The sequence below is a fragment of the Pipra filicauda genome, unplaced genomic scaffold (assembly GCF_003945595.2).
Source record: "Pipra filicauda isolate LSUMZ 115617 unplaced genomic scaffold, ASM394559v2 scaffold43_size3849885_pilon, whole genome shotgun sequence".
NCBI classification, from domain to species: Eukaryota; Metazoa; Chordata; class Aves; order Passeriformes; family Pipridae; genus Pipra; species Pipra filicauda.
This window is the reverse complement of record NW_024104576.1, coordinates 2,290,826-2,308,318: the sequence shown is the minus strand read 5'-3', so window position 1 is coordinate 2,308,318 and position 17,493 is coordinate 2,290,826. Positions and strand designations below refer to the sequence as shown.

The following is a 17,493-nucleotide window of genomic DNA, read 5'->3' as shown; positions in this document are numbered from 1 at the left end:
GGGGGAAGCAGAATGAGCAGCAACTGAAATGTCCAGATCAGGCAGAGAGATCACAGAGCTCAGACACCGAAATACCAGAATCAAATGCTTGACGTGGTACAATTTAGAATAATTTTTTTTTTTACTATGTTTGGGGTGAAAATTAACTCGCTTTGGTAAACTCGTTTGTGTGGCAGCGCTTCTGTCTGAGGCAAACTGCATAACTGATGTAGCATTGTCCCTCCTGCACCAAAGGACATCGTTTTCGTTAGCAAAATATCATGTTTATTTTTAAAAAGGCAGAAAACTTCCATTTCATGAAAACTGTAAGTTTGCTTAAGTGGGGGAATTTATTACACAATACAGGTGCTCTGTGCAGCCAGTAAGAACTCCCTGCTTTGCACAACAAGAATTCCCATAGGAGAAGTAATGAGCATAACAAAGTATATTGGAAACAAAAGGGTGCACTTCAGGAAGAAGACTAGAAACTGAAGTATAAAAAAATGAAAGACTAAACTGGTTTTGTCTCATTTTTTCTGAAAGTAATAATATGAAATCTGAGATAAAGGAAGAGAAGTACATATATAAAAATCTTTGTACAAATATTAAAAAGCATACATAGCCCTAGAAGCACTAGAATGTAACAAAAGAGTGACCAAATGTCATATTTTGATGTACCAATACTATCTGAAGTCTGTTTACATATTCTTTACATTTTTATCTGGTTTTGTTAGGCCAAAGCAGAAATTACAAAATATTAAGACCCGATCTACCACATTTAGGGCTCAAAAGCAAATGATATATTGCTATTGAGATGAAACCTTACTGAGATACACAAACCTGGGCAATCAGCCTAGTGTGGATCAGTTCTACAAGTGCACTTTCCTCAGGTATATTCCAAATCTAAAACTATCTCTCCTCCACACTCCCAAAGCAATCTCAAAAAGCTTATAATAAAGACTTCCTTGTTCCCCTTACCAAAATGAAGAGGGAATGTTGTATTAACAGCTAAAGGAGGTCAGGATTGACTGTAGCTAAAAAAGATTTATCAGTTATTGATTTTCTTCATTGTTCCTCAGCAAAGCAGCTCAGTAAGTATCTATAGCTGCTGAGATTCCCCAGAAGAATGCTTTGGTACACTGTGTTCAGACAGCTCATATAAAGGCTTTTACTACTTGCTGCCTTTTTTTTTTAACATATTTGAGTTTTTCCTTGGTTCAGTCTCCCCTTCATGTGGACTCTGTAACATCTCTCTGAAAGACATAAACAAGAAAAATAAAACAAAATCGTAGACAGTTTTAAAATGCTGTAATTTTCTTAAACTAAATTAATTTTGATAAAAGAAAGGCACTTGCCATGTAACTTCTGCACTCACTGGCTTCAGCTGCCTCTGTTGAGGTGCCAAAGCAAAACTGCAGAAAGATAAACGTTCCTTTGTTGGGTCCCTGTTCCCTACACACGTATCCCTTGTTGGCTGTGGGAAAGGAGTGTGTGAAAAGGGTTGATGCCATCGGGGAAAGGAGCCATCTCCTGAAGTCAGTCCCAGGCTGAGGTCACTCAGGGGATAAATACTTTTCCCCAAAGGCCTGTGGCTCCTGAGAACCAACTGTTTGCTTTGCCTGTCAGCAGGATTTTCCCTGCTCAATATATCAAGCCCCAGCGACCAGCTGGCTGGTTTGATCTGCCCGTAGTAATCAGCTGGCATCTTTCAGGTTTGCAGCCATTTCTTCTCCTCTAGTTAGCACCCCAGCATAAGCCAACTGAAACATCTATCAAGAAAATCATTGTTAGAGCTGTTACCCTCATCAGCCAAAGACTGACGCTTGCCTTTGTTCCTGAAATAAAGGTGGAAGTTGAAAGCCTAAATACCACAGACCATATTTTGGTTGCTACATGTCAGCCTAGTTCCATTGAATTCACTTGTCTCTGCTGATTTATGCTGTCTGAGACAGGTTTAAAAAGAACTAATTAAAGGAAGCAGTATTTCTCATTTCTCTACCTATAATCAAAGTTATTTATAAAATACATAGCAGCACCTACAAGCAAACACAGACGAATTTCCTAACTTTAAAAAAAACATGGGGAAAAACAGGTCAAGTACATGTGAGAAAGAACTGTTATGGAAGCTTAGCTAATGCAGGCATTATATTTTGGGTTTGACTGACATACCTGCTTATGAAGTAGATTTTGTAGCTTTTTATTTAAAAAAGTATTTTTTTATGAATTGGTTTTCACATATTTTTAGCCTCTACTGTACCTGCATGAGTCAGAAGTCAGTCCATGGGGCTCTTGAATATTTTCATGAGAATCATCCTTTTCTGCTGATTGAGGTGAGTGGAAGGTCTGTCTTCTGGATTTTATTTTTTCCCCTGAATTGCCAAATGCATGTGGATTAAAGAAAAAAACAATCACATATAGTAGAGCTTGTTTGGTTTTGATTAACCTAAAGCAAAAAAATACCCTCTAACAGTTCAGACATAATGTTAGTATTCCAAGGAAATCACTCCACTTTACATCAGACTAGCACACTGCTTTTTTACCATTGGTTAGTTCTCAGACAGCAGAGTTTGAACTTTCACACTTGCTGAACACTGAAGTAAGTTTTCATGTAGTGCAAGAGTTGAAAGCTCTACCATTTATTATCTCAGCAAGTAACTGAAAATGGCTTTTTATTACCAGTAACCAGAAGAAAAGCCAGTTCATAATTTTGAGTGATTTGAATCAGAAAAATCTGATGTTAAAAATCCACTGCTTTTAGGGCCCTGAATTAAGCTTCCACTTGTGTCCCCAGAGTCACGTGCCTACCATGGTTCTGCACACTTGAGAAACAACCAGCTGGGGGGAGACACTTCAAAACTGCAGGTGAGTGAGCTGCTTTTCCCTTTCAGGCACCCATCTCACCATTCTGTGTCTTTCAAATGTAATGCCAAGTGCTTAATTCTGACAATGACAGAAAGATTGCATGGCTCAAAGGATGACACTTTGTATACTCCACCCAAAACCTGGATGAGGAAACACAACTGCTATTCTGACAATTTGTCCCTAAGTATCTCTTGAAGAATGAATTAGTCTAATTAGTTAAAACTACAGTAAATTCATATAAATATTTCAAGTTTCCAGATTCAGTAAGGTTTTACTTTTGAGCATGTGTGTGGAAAGGCAATTCTTCTATTCCACCAGGAGAATGAAAGCTGGGTGACTCAGCTCTGCTGTTCTCCCTAAGACTTACTAATTGAGGTGAACAGAGAAGTTTCTAAAGGACATGATAATGACATTAAAAATAATTTTGGTTTGAGCAGGGCAAAGCCTCACCTCAGTGGACACAATGTGATTTACTGGCTAAAGGCTGCTCTGGAGTGACGAAAGGTGACACTTTTTTGTGGTTGTGCTGCTGGTGAACTGGGTGACCCTGACAGACTGGCTTTTCTACATCCCAGTTAGGGAAATGGCACTGAGGAACAATAACTCTGATGTGTTATATTGCAAGAATCTGCACTGATATGTGGAACTATGCGGGGTTTTTTAAACAATTCAGGATTGTATCAACCTGCTGGCTTGCTCCTTTTGGAAGGCTTCTTCTTCACAGTCACTGGAACTCTGGTCAGCACAGCCAACTCACTCACAAAGTCCTGCTCTGCTTCCTGCACTCAAGGATAAACCAGGAGTCAGTTAACACAACACAGTTCAATTCTGGGTTACGTTATGCTACATGTGGCATGACAAAACAGGTGCATGTCACTGGACAAACACAGTAAACAATATGTCCAAGCGTTAGTTCCTACAAGACAGTGGTGAATCTTAGCCCTGACTTTAACTAGGATATCAAAGAGACCTCATAAGCTGTCCCATGTTTTGCCATTGACTGCTTCAGATCCGTGAACCATTTTACTCTGATTTACCCTTAGCTGATTCTCCAACTCGGTTTCCAGGTGATGCAATGCCAGCAGCTTCTGTTTCAGAGACTCCAGACGAATTTGCTGCTGCAGTTCAAACTGAGACAAAACCTTCTTCTGCTGCAGCATTATCCTGGTCAATAGAAATGCAAAAGTAAAGATGTTGTTCAGTTCAAGGGAGGAATACAATCCTGGCAAAGTCTATTCAGAAGATTTTGTACAAAAAAAGGCCCCTTAACAATATTGGTCCAGTCAGCTTCTGCTGGGACAGAAATTTTTGTGGTAGGTTTTTAGATAGATTTACTTATTTTAATCACCTGCCTTGGCTGTCCATAGGATACAAGCTCCTTTAGGAGGTAGGAATAAGAGCAGGAGTTTGGGTTGTCCATGCCTGGGCTTTGGGAGCTGGAGTCCAACTCTAAAGCTGAAGTCTGCTTTCAAAACCATTGCATGTTTTTGAAGTCAGCTTTACTGTCTGCTTGCCAAAGGGACAAGCTGTTAGAAGATCAGGTGTGAGGATAAGGGATTAAGAATTAGACACTTCATCCAGGGCTCTTCAGTACCAGAATGAGACTCATCTGGAAACACGGTAATTCAAAATCTGGCAATTGAGAGCATTGACAACTGTATTCTTCACTTGTTTTACTTTTCTGGTTAAGGATTATTATTAATACAGTACAACCTGAATGGCTGAAACTTTGCTGCATCTATATTTCTTCTGTTTTCTTGCCTGATCTACCTTAAAGCAATGCTGTCAATCATCCATCACCATCCTCAGGGAAGGAGGTAACACAAATTGTTTCTGACATCTACATATAATGAAGCTGCTGTTGTAATGGTCACTGCCTACAGGTTAGCTTTCAAAATCTGCTTTTTTTGATAACGTTGCACTATGGGCAAAAAGAAATAAAATATAAAACAATGTAGGGTTTAATGAGAGTTAGACAAATTAATGGAAATTTTGTCAATTATTTACAAAGGACTGGGATTCGACCATAAAAGAAATCATAATGAAAACAGGAAAATGGGTTTGATTACTGATGGTTATGAGAGCAGCTTAGATGCTGAACATTCTTCAACAACATATTTCTGCTTGTATGAAGGTCAATTTCATTGTATTCTGTTTTAAGACACTAGAAGACATTATGGGAGAAAAAATCTGAGACAACTAGAAGCAAATTTATGTGTCAGAAAAAATGATAAATTTCATAATGAATAACTAACAGATCTTTTATGAAGCCCTTTATATAAATCCATTTCTACACTAATTCAAACAAGGATGAAAAAAGGCGGGCAATGATTTCTTTCAATTTAGAAGTAACAATATCTAAAAAAAGAATTAACCCCTTTACAAAATTGCAGATGCTATGTGGTTCTGGATATAAACTGAGAGTAAAGACATAAAATGATTACAAAAATGTATCATGTGCATGCCAAGCCATACAGCTTTTTTATGACAACTTATTCCTTTGTAGTTGAAGTGCTTTTTTCTGGACTTTAAGTTTTATAAAATCAGTACTTAATTAAATATGATTTTTATTTAATTAACGTTTGAAGGATTATACTCTAAATTTAGTGCAAGTAATCTTGATTGTCCAAGACATTCACTGTAATCTTGCCATTTTGATTTTTTTTGTGCTTCAAACATTTTCTCTTCATTATGTATATGTTTCTTCTACAGCAAACTAACAAACACTTTTGATGTCCAAAGTAAAAAGGATGGAATGTAATGAATTAGACAGCACTGGTTCCCATCCTACATTTATGTTAAATTTCTTTTAAAATTTCACATATGTTTTGGCATTGTTTTTCATTCTCTCTTTTTAAACTAAGTACAGTTCTTCAATCTGTAACTAATGACTATCAGAAAGTTTATTTTATAAGAAAGTAAATCAGATATTTCTTTTCCATCGAAGACAAATATAAAATTCAAATTCAAGACATTTATTCAGCTAGACATTTATGTAAATCTGCAATGACTCACAACACTAAAATACAGTCAGTATTGCTGCTGCCTGCTCTTACCTTTGACGGACTGCAGATGACACGTTCAGGAAGCCTTTGGTGTGTTTCTCTTTCAATGCCAGTTCATCCTCTTGTTTCTTCTTAAGTCTGATCTTTTCATTTCTTTCTGCTGAAATAATATTTTTGAAAATCTCCTGCTCAAAATTACAAACTGAATTGTGGCAACCTTCAGCACAAATTAATCCCAGTTCTAAGTAGTCTTTCCAAAGTTACTGTTCCTTAGGGGATATCAAGTACTTCTTACACAATCTTGCTCTGCCACTGTGATCTGTTGCACAGACAATAGTTTGTGCATCATTTAGCAGAGATGGTAATGTCACTAATCTCCTATTCTACCTACTTCTTCTACTAGGCTAACTGATTACCATGGAATCCAAAGCAGAAATTTTATAAAACCCCCTTGATTTCTTAAGCAGAACTATAATACCTAAACAAAACATGCAATATAAAGAAAGCTCCCACTTAGATGCCATTGAATCCTGGGAATGCTTAACTTCACAAGATGTCCCTTCAACTGACAGCAAACTATTCTGCATACTTGTGCATATGCTCATACTCTGTGACTAAGTTAGTGCTTATCTGCTGACCAGGCTCCTGACTCTTGCCTCTGAAGTCCTGACTGGAAGCAAGGCTTGGAGCATGTCTGACAGACAGGATCTTGCACCACTGCTTTTAAATAAAACAGAGGGAGGGAGATGGATGGGTATGTAACAGATCAGGGTACATAACCTTCATCTGGGGAGCATCCCACCTTTTCTGAGTGCTCAGAAAAGCTGACAGGCACCTTTCCTACCAATGGCACCATCACAGAGCAGTTACTTTAGGCTGGGCTGGGCTGGTTGTGCAAGGGGAGGTACTCTCCACCTTTTTTCCTGTGGCTGTGCCAGACAGACTAAATTCAGATTTACTAGGCCAAGGGATGTCAGAAGAAGCAAACTCCTCTAGCCTGACATTATGCATAGTCACTGGGAGAGAGATGCCTGGCATTATGGTCCTTACTCCCATTTAACTGCCACTGAATGAAGTACATAAGAAATTTCCTATGTGGCAATCCTGACCCCACAGATAATACACAGTAGGTGGTTCTATGGCCAACGCTGTTTTTTTCATCTTGTATTTTAGAACGAGAAGTTATGAGAGGACTTGGTGAGGAGGATCACACTCTTAGTATGGTGATCATGCTCGGAGATCACCTCAGAGATCAGCCCCTTCTGCAAAGGAAACATGGATGTTCTGACTCCTGGATGAGCTTGGATGGAAGGCAGTTGGCTGGCTGGAAGGTCTTAGAGTGTCCTGGCTGTGCCCCCAAGCAGAGCTCCAGGATGTTAAGAATCACAGCTACAGCACGCACACATAGGTTTGCAGTATTTTTTCACTGTAGCAGTTCATTTGATTGGTGGATTTCAGCTGGGTTTCTTTCTGGCCACCCAAATCTAGAACATTCCTGCTTTGTTACCGGCATAAATACTCTCATCCTCCCTCCTGTCTGAAGGCTTACATTGCAGCAGAACTATTTCCTTTTCCTTCAGTAGAAAACAAAATGTGCTCCATCGCATGTAATTTTCTTCCTTGTAGTAGTTCATGGCATACCAACACACTCAAACAATAACATATCCACACAACCTCTAGGAGAAAAAATAATCTAAATGAACAATCATCAGAAGGTTGACTGTGCTTCTTGTGACTGGTATTCTAGGTCTCACAACCTGACTGGGAGTTGAGACCAGTTGAGAGCAATATCAAAACATTGATGAAGCAGAACATTCAAGTGTGTAATGACATCCATCTCAGCTCAGTTCAGAGAAGCATTCTGGAACAAGGTTCAGTTTTAATTCTGTCTTGAAGAAACTCAAAGAGATTTTGGACACTATAGCTGGTTCAATCAGGGCCAAAGAGGTCTTTAGAGCTTTCTGAGAACTTCAGTAACAGACTGCTTTGCTGGCTGCCAGTGTCTGAAATACAGATTGTCCAAAATCCCTGCATAGGTTTTGCCTTACTCGTAGCACTTCAGCTTCCAGTATTAAAGTCTTCAAGGTTCACAACAGAACAGTGCAGAACAGATTGGCTCTCTCTTATAACCAGTGAGTATGCCTAACTAATACTGGGCCTCACAAGTCCCTCCTACCAGCTCACCTCTGGATCTCAAACTTGAGTGGATATGCCTATTCCTCTTCAAAAAATCTCTTCTGTGGTTAAAGAATATTTTCTATTTTAAAAATTGCTAACTCCCCTTTAGAAAAAAAATTATCCATTCCATGTCTCTCAAATACCTCTGATGCTACTTGCATTTTGCTAACTGGTTAACTTCATTTAATGCCTACAGCCTTCATCAGGGGAGGAGAAGGCGTTTACAAAAGAAATCATTAATCACAGCTTGCTTTTGTTCTCTTCTCGTGAAGGAAATCAACAATTAAAAATAATTCCAGGAGAACCTGCCTGTATTTATGTGAGATCCAGCAGTTCATAAACCTCTTCAGCAGCTTCAGAACTTGTGAGATGATCGTGGCTGACAGCTAAGAAACAGTGCAGTAGCTCACAGAGTGTTCTAGGATGGGCATGCTTGGCTTTTTGTTGTCTCCTCTAATGCATTTCCTCAATTTCAGAGACAATAACATTTCTCTGAGCCAAAAAAGGAATCAATTTATGTCTACTCCCCAAAGCTGAGGGCAGTAACCCAGAGAAAGCAGACTTATCTGCCAGTAATGTTTGTTTTCTAACATTGGAGCAGGAATTGCAAACTCAGATCTCCTCCCTTCTAGGGAAAAGATTCAGCTTGCAGGGGCCTGTCATATACTCCCTCTCTCTCCCTACGAATATCTGATTAATTGATTCACTTTATTTGCATTAATTAATATGCAAAGTTGAACAGTGGTAGATATTAACTCTACAACCTAATACTTGTACAGCTCCTTACTTTTGAAATTTTGCTTGCCCTGTGCTGAGGTTTAAAGCACTAGAAAATCAACTGCAGGCAGTTGTAACTATGGTGGTATCTCTGATCCTAGTTTGGTGAAGCAGTTTGTGGTTAAACTATAATTTCCATCACTGGGTCATCGTTTTGTCTGTGTTTGAAGGAGAAATGGTAGAACTGGTTTTATTAACTACTTGCATTACAGTCATAGATGCAGGACTCTGTTACTCAACATTTGATACAAAGATGTCAACAGACCTACTCATTCATTTTGCTTTGATGCTTAAATAACAGATTTCTGTTACCTATAAAAACAATATTTACAGTGATAATTAATTTAGACAGAATTGTCTTATAGTTGTCAATATCATACATACCTTGTAAGGATTTCAACTGTTGAAGCTTTTTCCCTTCATAGCTCTCTGTGATTTTTCCTAATTGCTGGTAGTAGTTTTGCACCAGTCTATTGATATTATTGCTGGTCCCATATACACTTTCAACAGCAGCTTCCACCAGTCTTTCCTGTATCAGACAGTACAAGCCACAATTAAAAATCTGATGTGTTTTGATCTGTCTAAAACTGAACCCCCAATCTGATTATGTATGTGCACAGAAAATTGTGAATTTAAATGTGGCTTTAAAAATATGGCAAATATTTTTAAATGCTGAAAACCAGGTATCTCCATTCATCCATGGAACATTTCAGCATGGTAAACTGTAGTAAAATTTTTCTAATTTGTCTCACCTTCATCTAGGAAGAGGTCATTTCCCCACCTATTCAATCTCTGTAGTCCATTTTACCCATCAACCCAACTGCCAGCAAAGTAAATCAAAATATGTGTAGCTTTACTATGACTTTCCATTACACAGAAAATCCAAATATTTACTTTGGAAAAATGTTATTCATCTTGGAAGCAAGTTTTAGTTTTATTTAATTATTTATCTATGAAGTAATATTAAGGTGCTAATATACAAACACTATTGATTAATCAGAAAACCTTCTCAATAGGTAACCATCTCCCTTTCTTCCTCCTTTTTGTTATTCTCTTCTGTGAAGAACTCTCACAGTTTTTTTTATGTTCCAGGGTTTGGCTTAATAAAACCTGTTTTGGCTAATATAGCAAATACTCTACTGCTACATAAGTGTTAGTTTGTAAATACTTTACAAGGTATGTTCAGTTTTAACACAGGTTGTAATGATCTCCTGCTAATACTTCTAGGCATAGGGTAATGCATTTTTGAAATTGCCTTCCATTTTAGTAAAGTAGCCCTCATTTTTTTCAGAAAACCACTACTGAACATTTCCATACCTTGAAGTCCTGCCCATCATCTGAACTCTTTTTTCCAGCTTCCTGCTGGGCATGCTGCAGCAGTGTCTGCCCAATCACCTGCTCCATGTGCTGCTGAAGAAACTGAAGAGCTTCTTGGATTTCTGTGACTAGCTGCTGGTGAAATTCTAAATTGGTTTCCCGTGTTTCTTCCTCGAGTTTCTCCTCCTCTTCCCGAATGTGGGACTCCTGGTAAATAGACAACAAGATAGCACTGCCATTTAAATATGTTAACAAACTTAGTCAGCTTAACTTTGAAAGGAAGTCCTACACCCATTCAGAATGTTACCATTTTAACAATGAGAATAATTTAATTTTCAGTGGAAACGTGTACAGTCATTTAACACATTTGTCTGCAACAAAACTATAGCCTCTGTCATGACACACACAGTACCAGCTGCATCCTGTCCCATTAGTCATTTCCAAGTGATGTGTTCACATCTATGTCAAATACCCTGAGCCTTGTTCCTGTGCAAGCAAGTATACAGTATACAGTTATGGGAATACTTGTACAGTTTGTGTGGCCTACCTGAGGAAACTTGGTATATTGGTACTTAAGGCCCTTGGGAGAGGTCATGAATGTGTATAACAGCACTTGAAAACCATTTGCACAGCATCCTGTGGTGAGGAGTTCTAAAGCTTACCAGCACATCTCTTAATTTTGAACCTGCCATCTAGTATCTTTTCTCAGTGCTCTCTTCTTTCATTAAAAACACATGAAAAATTGTTTCCTATTCACATATTTTATGTCAGTTTTAAAACCTATGATATTCCATGTGACATGGACAACTCTTTAGGCTAAAGAGTTCTTTGAGGTCTTTGGACCATCCTTGCCACCATTTTCTATGCTTCTTTTTAAATCCACTTTCCACCTAAATCCTCTTTAGCACACAATAGCATACGCTCACCAGCACGACCTGTTCTGTCTTCCTTACATGTATTAGTCTTCCATAGATGGCCTTCTATTGTGTTGCTGATGTCCTTGTTATTATTCTCATTTAAGGCTAAATAGCATTAAATTATTCTGAGGGACTCGACAGTACCTATTTGATGCCTTCAGGGAAATAAGAAATGCAAGTAGGAAAAGAACCTGCTCTGCCCACATTCATCTGTGGAAAATAATGATGTCCGTATTAATGCTGGGTTGTTCTGACATCTTTATTTATAGCTCAGACATTTGCTTTTGAATGTTTTTTTAGACAGTTGGAATGTGATTAAATTGGTTTTCCTTTTTTTTCCTTTTTTTTAGAGACCTAATGCCATGATCATGCCCCGGTTAGGATCCTTTAGTGTTGTTTAACATTCTACATGAATTCAACAGATAGATACAATGTCCACCAGTCTAAAACTGACCCAAGCAAAAGTTAAGTTTAGTTAAAACAACACAGTATGTTTAAAAATCTGGTTGAGTGTCTGTAAATTAACCTTTTCCTTAACTCCTTATACACTGTTTTAGGGCTTGTTTGTAACATGTTTTTTCTCTTGACTTTTCACAACTCCATACCTATAGCCTAATTCTTTGGCAGCAAAGATCTTATATGTGTATTTTTAGGCACTTCCTTGCGAGATGGGTTTTAACTGGACTTGGAAAAAGGCTTTAATTGAGAGAAGCCAAAGGAACGCTAATACCTGGGGACATTTCGTTTTTGTTAGGGAACATAGTGATTGCATCAATTAATGTCTCTGTGGGAGCTAAGTGAGAGGGAGTAGTGGAAAGCAAGAGGAATGCAGAGATGTGCATTTGTATTTTATTATTTTATATTTTATTTCTTCAGAAGGTTAATGAGTTTAAGATTTTCAAACTTAAGAGAAAATACTTCAATTGATGTTTCAAATGTGAAAATGGCAGCACATAGATTTTCCTTATTCCTCTTCCAAGTTCAGATTGAGGGTTTGCATTATACAAATCAAAATTAGAGGGATACAAAATATTATCTCCCAGCTAATTACACAGTGATGGCATGGAGCACAGAGTTGCAAAGTGTTGGATGGGTTCGACCCAACGTGCAGCAGCAGTGGGTTGGACAGGGGCTATCATTGACACCTGCTAGGAGGGTTGTCTGAGGTTGAAATATGAAATTTGGTGTTGTTCTAGGTAAATCTCCAGTGCAGGTAAGTAAATAACCAACAACACTTAAGGGACCAACCCTAAAAACCACAGTCACAAACAGATTTGAAAGTGACCTGTGGGAATATTAAAGTCTAAAAATCCTTTCCTTTCCCTTATCTCCCTGACCTACAGGAAACTGATAATTTGGAAGGATGTCAAGGGAGTGGATGCTGAGCTTCTTATGGACAGAGGAAAGAGAAAAAAGAATGAAAAATTAGGACAGTATAGAAGAACTTGCTAGGTCTAGTAGGAGGAAGAATTTCTTCTGATGCTTCTGAAGTGCATATTACGATCCCTAGCAGAATTAGGAGTTTATCTCACCCTGAAGCAGCAACTTTGCAGAAGTCCTTTATACATGTTGACATGCCTTCTCTCTTTAGTGTTTTCATATAAAATAAACTGCTAAATAAGCTTGCTATGATCACACGTATCACAGATAGCTAGACAGCAGATAACGCATCAGGGTATTTAAAATGTCTGCCCAAACTACAACAGGCACACTCAGGGACCTCCTATGCCAGTGGTGGGCATATTTTTGCCAGAGAACATTTTTCTTTCTACTTGGGACTTTTTTTTTTTATTAGATCTTCTACGACTATTTCTAATGCCAAATATCATACCATGAGACCTCTGGAGACAATCCACCCGGACACTGTACTTACCACTGCCTTCTGTAACTGCCACTGGTCCTCATCTTGGCACGGGGAGGATCCCTTCTGCAGGGTATGTTGCTCACTCAGTTCCTGAAGCAAGCTCTTCTTTCTGGACAGCCTCATGCGGGCCAGGGCTGCCATTCCAGCTCTTCGGAGAGTTAACCTTCTGAGTACTGAACACAGCAGAAGTCGGTGTTTTTGCAATACATAGTTAACAGACCTGTAAAAAGGACCATTAAAAGTCCATCAGCAAAGCTGCTTGCTCATTTGGCACAGGTACATTCAGCAAAGTCATTGCTTAAAGGTGACAAGATTTATTCTTCACTCTGTGTAATGTCTTTTTGTATGAAGCATGCCTGGGAAAGCTGATCAGGAGTAAAGAATGGGTATTGCTGCGATAGACTTTTAGTTCTGTCACCCAGGAGTTAAATTAAAATAAAAACAGGAATACAGTAGTTAGATAACCATCTATATGCTGCTGGACTGAACATTTTATCTTGAGGAATATGCAACTCCAATGTGACATATGGAGTGCAGAGAAGCTGGTTCAAGATTAGAAGTCATGGCTAGGCTTCGTGAACGAAGATTAAGGAAGGCTCTATCCACATTTATTACAGGCACGCTGGTGGCTAATGAGGCCAATACGAGATCAGAAATCACTCACATAGTGTATAGACAGAAAGCACACCACTGAGAAATCACACAAGACTTTTTTTTCTACCTACCAGGAGTCATGATATGTCTATTTTTTTTTATTTTGCTTTTCATACTCAGACAAAAAACTCAGGCAATTGCCTCTCTCTCTCTGAGGATGCTCATAATCCCTCAACACTGCTTTCCACTATGTAATGTTCACAAGTTTTTATCTGTGCGTGCAAGAGTGAAGATTCACCCCACTGCTTACTGAGGAAAAAACCATGCTTACTCATCACTGAGGCATCCTAGTCTGCTTACGACACCTTGAATTATCTTCTCTTGTTTCTCAGACAGGTGCTTTTGCATCACAGCAGACAGAGCATATTCCATTGTCCATAGCTAAAAGCAGGGGAAAAAAAATTACAAATGTAAAATACTTTGATTTCAGTCATTCTAGTCACCACATTAAGAAATGGGGGCCTATTTGGTGCCATTTTGCTAAAAGCAATCATCCTTCAATTTCAAGAAACTAGCTCATGATGAATTAAAACTATTCTACTTAGGAATATTTATCAATGATCAAAATCCTAAAGAAAGCTCACTGAAAAAAAAGGAAGGTTTTGCACTGGTTTGGACGAGCCCTGAGCTGCATCTCCTACAGATTTTTTGGTTTCAGCAGCAGCAGTAGAAGAGAAAAATAACAATATGGCATAAAATATTGCATTGACTCTTATCAGCAGGTTGCAGTGGGGTTTTTGTTTGGTTTTTATTCCACTAGCAGAGAATGTAGTTTTTATTCTCACTGAACAAAATAAAGATATCATCTTCCATCACACTTTTGTGTATACAGTACATAGTGCTAATAGCTGGAAATGGAGATTGCACGATTAGGTAAGTATATGGACTGCAAGTTTACAGCTCCTTCAGGGTGATATTTAGATCAAAGAATTTAATCTTTAAGAGAGTTTTGATGGATTTGCCACTAGACTGTAAATTTTTGGAGATATGGACTTAAGATTTCATTTAGCGCATTGCCAGAATTTAAGGAATAATTCATAAGCTGAAATGGCTGTAAGGTCCAAACTCTGTTACTATGAGATGAAGAGTGTATTTCAGGCTACACTGGCAGCTGAATAAATGCAGGTTACCTGCTGATGTATCCAGAGCCCTAAATTAAATATAATACTCAGGGTCTCTGACAGCTTCACTTTATGTTCCAGCCTCGTTCACAACATGAGGGACTAAATTTTCTATTATTGCAGCCAGCAAGGTTCAATGGATCAATATGTCTAGCAAAGAATTAGATGTGTAATTGCACAATTGTTAGTGTTAGGAGTGGTATTGGGCCCTCCTGCTGGATTCGATAGTCTTTTCCTTGGGAGGCAGTGATCTGTGCAGGAGAGAGGCTAAATCTGTGAGCACAGAATGAACTCTTCTGAGAAGTGCAGAACATCAGAAACCTCATCATCTTGGGCTTTAAAATAAAAGTGTCTTTTTTTCGTGACTAGTATCTTCTCTGTAGTATACACAGCGACACATCTAATTGATCTCTCTCCATGCAGAAAACCTTACCAAAACACATGTTCCTGAGCAGGATGCCTGAGAGGGATGGGTGAGCAGTCAACAAGTGACAGATGGAAAGACTGCAGCTGAGCATGAGAAGCACAGCCCCAAAGTCTGTAAGGCACCAGAGACACACCAGGCTGCTCTCAGCAAGTACCACAGACGTCCCTGTGTTAGCCAGACCTCAACTGATTTGAGTCTGGGTGAGCCTTATAATCACAGAGCATGGCCAGGCACAGTGCCTTCTCTGATTGCATGCTGCAAGCGTCAAATTAAGGTCTATCAGGTCTCCAGGTATCATCATGACAGATGGCAAAGTCTTGCTGGAAGTAGTAACTATCAGTATTTCCCTTTAGCAGCTCTGTGGATATGGCTTCCTGGTGTTTCACACCTCTCTGCATATGCCTTGTAGATCCATCACATTGTGTATTTTAATGTCTCTTTCAGCAGTTAGAAGAAGGGCTGAAAATGACCTTTTACTTCCTAGAAGTACTTTCATTTCCAGTGAGAGATTGGCTGTGGCTCAGATGAGGTTTCCCATCATTTTTGGAGATCTCTTTATTCACTGAGGAGTTGCTCTTGAAGGGCCTGTCTGCACACTTGCTGTTAAACAGCATGAGGGTGTATATCACCAAGGCACAGAAGACAGGAAATGATTTCTGAATTACAATGGTAAATGATGTAATATTGAAGAAAAGAACCCAAAATTTAGCACCTCACCTGCTACCAGTGTATCCTATCCAAAAAGGCACTCAGAGTGATAACAAAGATAGGGATATAGTCATTCTTTACTTCTGTTTATGAAGAAACAGCCTAGTTCTGTAGTGGAGAAAGTGTTTTTTAGAGGAAAAGAATGTCACCTTTTCCATTAAGAGTGCATTTGAGGTAATCCGTATGCAGAACTTATAAAACATCTCTTCACCTCCCTGAGACCAATGGAAAGCTGACAGTGCAGCAGAAATTCCCCCAGTGCACAGTTATTAAACTGAACAGTAGAAGTATATTAGTCATGTAAGTAGTAAGAAAATGAAAGGAAAGGAGTGGGATTATTACACATTTAAGATGGGATGAGAAATAAGGAAGATTGAGACCAAATGCTAAACCAGTGTTTTGTCTCAAAAAGGCTATTAGGAAGATGATCAAGATGGGAAAGGTCAGCTGGGAATAAACAGAATATTATATGTTTTATTGGAGGCAACACTTCAGCAGCTCACTGGGATGGGCTGGCAAGGCTGGGTAATTTCTATCTCCAAAATACATGAAGAACTCACACACACACAGGTGGAAATGCAACAGCAATTCTCTGGGAATGTTAATTTGAGGCTGCTGGCATATGACTGAAAACCAGCAAACCAGAGACAACTACTTCATTGAGCCAGGTGGCAAGGTCAGGCTTTGGGCTTGCACTGATCTTCCAATGCTGGGTCAAGTCACCAAGCACCTCTCCAAGCTTTCCTCTTCTTTGGAATGACCTTACTTTGCTCAGAGACGGGTCTTGTATAGAGGGGAGAAACTCAGGCTGCTGTACAGACTTAGTGACTGGAACAGAGCTCAGGCCCTCTGATTCTGCATTTAACCAGTAAAAGCAGTGACAAAAGTATGGTAAATAGGGGAGTAAAGCTCCAAGGAATGTCTGGCTCCTTGAAGTGTTGTTCCAATTGCTATGAAAAAATGAGCATAAACCAAAAACAAAGTGATAAAATGCACACCATGTTAAAACTGGTAAGCAGATGCTGTTTCAGTTTTCTGAGTGACAATGATGTGGGAATGGACAGAAATCACATCCTGTTTTTATTCTGTAAGCTTCCAAGCCTTTTGCTTCCTGGTCACAAGTCCATTACAAGAATTTCTGAAGCACTGCTAACGTTAAATATTACTCTCTGGCAATAAAGGCAAGGAATATGTCTCTCATTTCTGCTTTGACATCTTTAGCATCGATTATTCAGAAAATAGAAGGGAAGGGATTTCTCCCTACCAGCCTCTAGGTGGGGTGCGATGCACACCGACTGCCAAGCCAGTCCCTCAGCCTGGCGCAGCAGCTGCACCCCGAAACTGCTGCCCAGGCAGGAGAGCTTGTCTACAGAAACCATGAGTTAGGGACTATGTGGGAAAATGCTCAAAATTTATTTGCATTAGTCATTTGTTCCCAATAGCCTTGCTCACATCCTCGAGCACATAAGGCAAAGTTATATATGAAACTGATTTTCTCTTTTCAATTGTAAAAGAGATTCTGCTCCCTGTAAGGACATCATATGTATAAATGTTAGGAAAGCTAATCTAAAAACAAGCAAACAAAAAAAGGTGGTTCAGGTAAAAGGCAAAAATCTCTTTTTGAGTCACCTTGAAAAGTATGTATAAATACCCTGGTGAAAAGTCTTCTAGTATTGACTTCCCA

General features: G+C 39.0%; 1 protein-coding gene across 3 annotated transcripts in view; it reads right to left on the bottom strand.

The window, feature by feature from the left end:
* Nucleotides 1-241: 241 nt before the first annotated feature.
* The window catches only part of EVC (EvC ciliary complex subunit 1), a 51,342-nt gene continuing 34,090 nt past the window's right edge, over nt 242-17,493 (bottom strand). For 2 of the 3 annotated variants that reach the window (XM_027736232.2, XM_027736230.2), the window contains 9 exons: nt 13,825-13,934; nt 12,909-13,119; nt 10,119-10,325; nt 9,186-9,330; nt 5,898-6,006; nt 3,879-4,005; nt 3,527-3,620; nt 2,237-2,348; nt 242-1,232 (listed from right to left, as the gene is read on the bottom strand). In XM_027736232.2, coding sequence (XP_027592033.1) covers nt 1,151-1,232; nt 2,237-2,348; nt 3,527-3,620; nt 3,879-4,005; nt 5,898-6,006; nt 9,186-9,330; nt 10,119-10,325; nt 12,909-13,119; nt 13,825-13,934 — 1,197 coding nt within the window. In that variant the 3' untranslated portion in view covers nt 242-1,150. The remainder of the gene's footprint in view (nt 1,233-2,236; nt 2,349-3,526; nt 3,621-3,878; nt 4,006-5,897; nt 6,007-9,185; nt 9,331-10,118; nt 10,326-12,908; nt 13,120-13,824; nt 13,935-17,493) is intronic. The other variant, XM_027736231.2, reaches the window with a different exon arrangement.